Source organism: Hippopotamus amphibius, chromosome 7 (genome assembly GCF_030028045.1).
Source record: "Hippopotamus amphibius kiboko isolate mHipAmp2 chromosome 7, mHipAmp2.hap2, whole genome shotgun sequence".
Classification (NCBI taxonomy): Eukaryota; Metazoa; Chordata; class Mammalia; order Artiodactyla; family Hippopotamidae; genus Hippopotamus; species Hippopotamus amphibius.
Genome location: NC_080192.1, coordinates 75,283,550 through 75,287,212, shown reverse-complemented (window position 1 = coordinate 75,287,212; position 3,663 = coordinate 75,283,550). Strand labels below are relative to the sequence as shown.

The 3,663-nt window shown below is 55.6% G+C and overlaps 1 protein-coding gene across 1 annotated transcript in view; it reads right to left on the bottom strand.

Moving 5' to 3' along the window:
- Positions 1–1,106: 1,106 nt before the first annotated feature.
- Positions 1,107–3,663, bottom strand: part of FER1L5 (fer-1 like family member 5) — a 53,466-nt gene continuing 50,909 nt past the window's right edge. The window contains exons 46-53 of the mRNA XM_057740715.1: positions 3,478–3,566; positions 3,122–3,217; positions 2,779–2,920; positions 2,456–2,555; positions 2,187–2,380; positions 1,891–2,000; positions 1,444–1,591; positions 1,107–1,334 (exon numbers count right to left, since the gene is read on the bottom strand). Of these exons, the coding sequence (XP_057596698.1) occupies positions 1,107–1,334; positions 1,444–1,591; positions 1,891–2,000; positions 2,187–2,380; positions 2,456–2,555; positions 2,779–2,920; positions 3,122–3,217; positions 3,478–3,566 (1,107 nt within the window). The remainder of the gene's footprint in view (positions 1,335–1,443; positions 1,592–1,890; positions 2,001–2,186; positions 2,381–2,455; positions 2,556–2,778; positions 2,921–3,121; positions 3,218–3,477; positions 3,567–3,663) is intronic.

Below are 3,663 nucleotides of genomic sequence, written 5' to 3'. Positions count from 1 at the left end.
CGTGAACTTCTCAGTGGCCTTCCTTCTAGGGGTGGGTTTGACTGAGCCTTAAGTCGGTCCACCCTTGCCCTGCCTTCTGGGTTGGGAAAGCCCTCTGCTCAGCCCTGAAGGAAGGGAGGGTCACCGTGGCTGGCTGTGGGTTTCTGTTGTCTTTGGCTTTCTTGCATCCTTCCCACAGGCAGTACTGCTCCCCTGCAGGTGGGATGGTGGTGGGACCCTCCTGACCTGCCCCCCACGGCAGAGCAGCTCCAGAGTGCCGGAGGGTCAACTGGGGCCCAGGGATTGGCCTTTGGACCACATGGAACTGAGAGAGCAAATGGCTGTTTTGTGTTTTTGAATTCTGAGGGGGACTGGGTAGACCCCTGTGGTGGGCTCGTGAGCTGGCCCAGGCAAGGGGCAGGAGGGGGATCTCAGCATGCAGGAGATCACAGGTGTGGCTTTAGTGTGATTCTAGCTCATGAGCTTCAAGGCTCTGTGAAGAGGGCGGGGAAGACGTGAAATGCAGTACCCCCTGCCCGGGGCTGGCCTCAGAGCAAGATGTGCAAGGAAACCATCTGACTAGCGTGGTAGATTCTGCCCTAGCTCTTGCCTTTTGTTCTGGAAACACATTTCCCATTGTGAGTGGGGCTGAATGTTGTTCTGGGCACTGGAATCCCAGCTGTGTCCCAGAGGAGGGGGCCACCTGGTCACGTGAGGGGTGAGAGCGGCGGCCTGGGCAGGCTGCTTATGCCATGTGAGCCACCACTCCTCACAGACACCCTTGCCTTCTGTTTTCCTCTGATGTCAGGGCCTCTTAGAGTGGAAGGGCCCCTGGACACTCGAGGAGGTGCGTAAGGGTGACATCATTCCCGTCCTTGTGAGTCTTGTCTGAGAGACTGGCGATTTCAGCCTTTCATGGTGTTGTCAACCCCCCAAATTACAAGGTGGCTCTCTGTTACGAAAGTTGTTTATTTCAGTGGAAAATTACAACTCTGCCCTTCTTGTTGGAAGTGGTTTCTGAACAGAATGGTCAGAATATCCCTAGTCCCCGGAAACAAAGAACCCGGAGGAAGCCCAAGGGCAGGGCTGTTGGTGGGCAGGAGAAAGGCCTGGCAGACATGGTGGAACTAGTCTGGCGGGGCTGGAAGTTTTGGAAAAATATCTCGCAGGTGATTTATGTGTCCCTGGAGGAGTTTCAACTTATGGCCTGTTGTAGGTTTCAGGTTCTGATGGGGTGTGGTGAGGTTGGAAGAGTTGGTGCTGCTGGTGTTTAGTGAATTGATGATATTGGCGTATATTTGAATGGGAGCATTCAGCCGAAGTTCAGGTTTGACCCAGCTCATGGCCAAATAGTTCTAGAGAGAACAGGCAGCAGTTAGCCAGAAGTAACAACTTGAAGGCTCTCTCTTGGGTCATCCCAAGAGCAAGTGCGCCTTTGCCCCTGTCTCCAAGGTTGTCACTTACTGGAGCTGAATAGATAAAGTTGAACAGCAGAAGCCCTATAAGCAGTATGATTGAGATGGCTATGATTTTGAAGCGGTAGCGTTTCCAGAAAACACCGACAAATCTTGCAATGGGTGACCGAAACCACATGAGCAAGGTATGCGTGCGTCTGTCCAGGAGCAGAGATGGCAGAGAATGGAAGGCAGAGGGAACCTTTAGGTCAAGTAATCCAGAGCAAAGCGCTTTCATTTTAAAAAAACAACTTCTGCTTCTACCCTCCCCCGTCCCCAGCCGTTCTCCCCTGATTGTAACCGAGCACTGAGCTGGAGTGGGGGGGGGGGATAATTATCCCTCTCTACTTGTCAGCCCCTACCCTGGTCACCACCCCATACAAACTGCTAGACCCAGCAGCTCGGCTTTGTGAACAAGGAGAAAAGACTTGGTGCCTTTGCCCTGCAGGACCCTTACAGGGGAGGGTGGAGTGTAGGGTATCGGTTGGGTTCTGACTGGCCACGTCCTGCTGCCTTGATTAAGGCTTCCTTCTCTGTCAGAATCTCCAGGGTCATCTTCACTTTACCCTAGAAACACCATGGGTGGTAGGAGCTGAGCTCAGATGGCAGGAGCAAGGAGTTTTAAGTCCTCTTCCCAGGGTTCAGAAAGGAAAAGGGGTTTAGCTCAGGCCCCCAGGAGTCTGTTAGAGCCAAGTTATGCAGCATAGCAGCCAGCCCTGTTCCTAGGCAACAGGCACCTTCCCCAGCTCCTACCGACAAGCGCCATTTGCCACCGTCGAGGACCTGGCAAGGCCACCAGCCGCTTACAGTCTTCATCTTAAAGAGGGAGAAGTGCTTGTACTGGAGGAAGTGGGGCCACTTGGGGTTGGCCTCCATCATCCTGATGGAGCACAGCTTGGCGTGCCGGGCGGGGAGGGGCATGTCAGACAGATCCAGCTCCAGGACCCCTGAGCCCAGAGAAATGCCGTCAGCAAGGAGGAGCTCCCTGTCCTGTGGTCACCGGCCCCGTGCCAGGAACTCACCTAGGAAGTCATCAGCAGAGATGATGTTATTGTCCCAGATCTGGATGATGAGCCGGGCTGGGAACTTCATCACTGTGGGGTCCAGGCTCCATATGTAGTCCTGGAGGATGGCAGGAGAGCATATTACCGGCCTGTCTCCTCTGAGAGTTCCCTTGGCCACTTAGCCCATCACCCAGCAGTGATGGACCATCGAGGAAGAAGAGGAGAGGGGTCGAGGGGCGGAGGGGAACATTTCCACCCAAGGCCACATTCCAAGTGTCCTGGTGCAGCTCGCAGGCTCTGAGGGGGGAGGAAGAGCACACCCCGCCCCCCGGGCCTGTTACCTTCTGGCTCAAGACGCACACTTGTTCTGCCGCCAGGTAGTCCAAGGTGAAGATGAACCGCCAGTTGAAGATGCCCTCTCCCGTCATGGAGTTGTAATGAACGTCTGTCTTCTGCATGTCCTTCTCCAGCCCGAATAACCACCTGGGGTCAAAGTCCTCTCACCTGGGGCTCACGTGGATCGTCCCCACCCCGGAGCTAGAGCCCTGCGGGAGGGCTGCCCAGTAGACGCCAGGCATGGGTGGAAGTGGACAGACATCACCCCAAGATTAGGAGGACCCGCAGGAATGACAGAACTAGGCAAGTCTGAGGGCACTCTGCTGGAGCCCTGCTCCTCCCCCTCACCCTTTGACGTAGATGTCGCCCATCTTCTCGGTAGTTAAACTGTTTTCCTTCAGGTGCACGTGGGCAGTTTTCCAAATAATGCAGCGCAGCTCATACCTACAGCCACTGTTCTCTGAGGCTTTGCTGAGGAATAGCTCCCCAGCTGCAGCCTCGGTAAGGGAAGAGAGGCCTGGGAGCCTGCTCTCCGTGCCCACCCAAGTCATGCTGCGTTTGGGAGACCACAGGGGATGGAGGCTCCCCAGATTCCCAGCGGAGGAAAAGAATCATCGTGACTCAGTGTTGGAGGGCACTGGTGCCCCACACGCTGGGAGGGCCGCACCGCCCGGCCCAGTGCTCGGGAAATAGGTGTCACTCACCTTTTAGGTTTTCTGGGCCTAATGTTGACTGGGGGGCCAGGAGGCCCAAGCTTCTTGGGGAAGATGTCCACCCACATTTGCACCTTTCCCTAGAATGGAGATGGATTAGCTGGCTGGGGTTGGCCAGTCTGCCTTGTTGGCATGCTGGCCCCATCCCAGGTTCTAGGTCTGCTGAGGCTGTGTTTC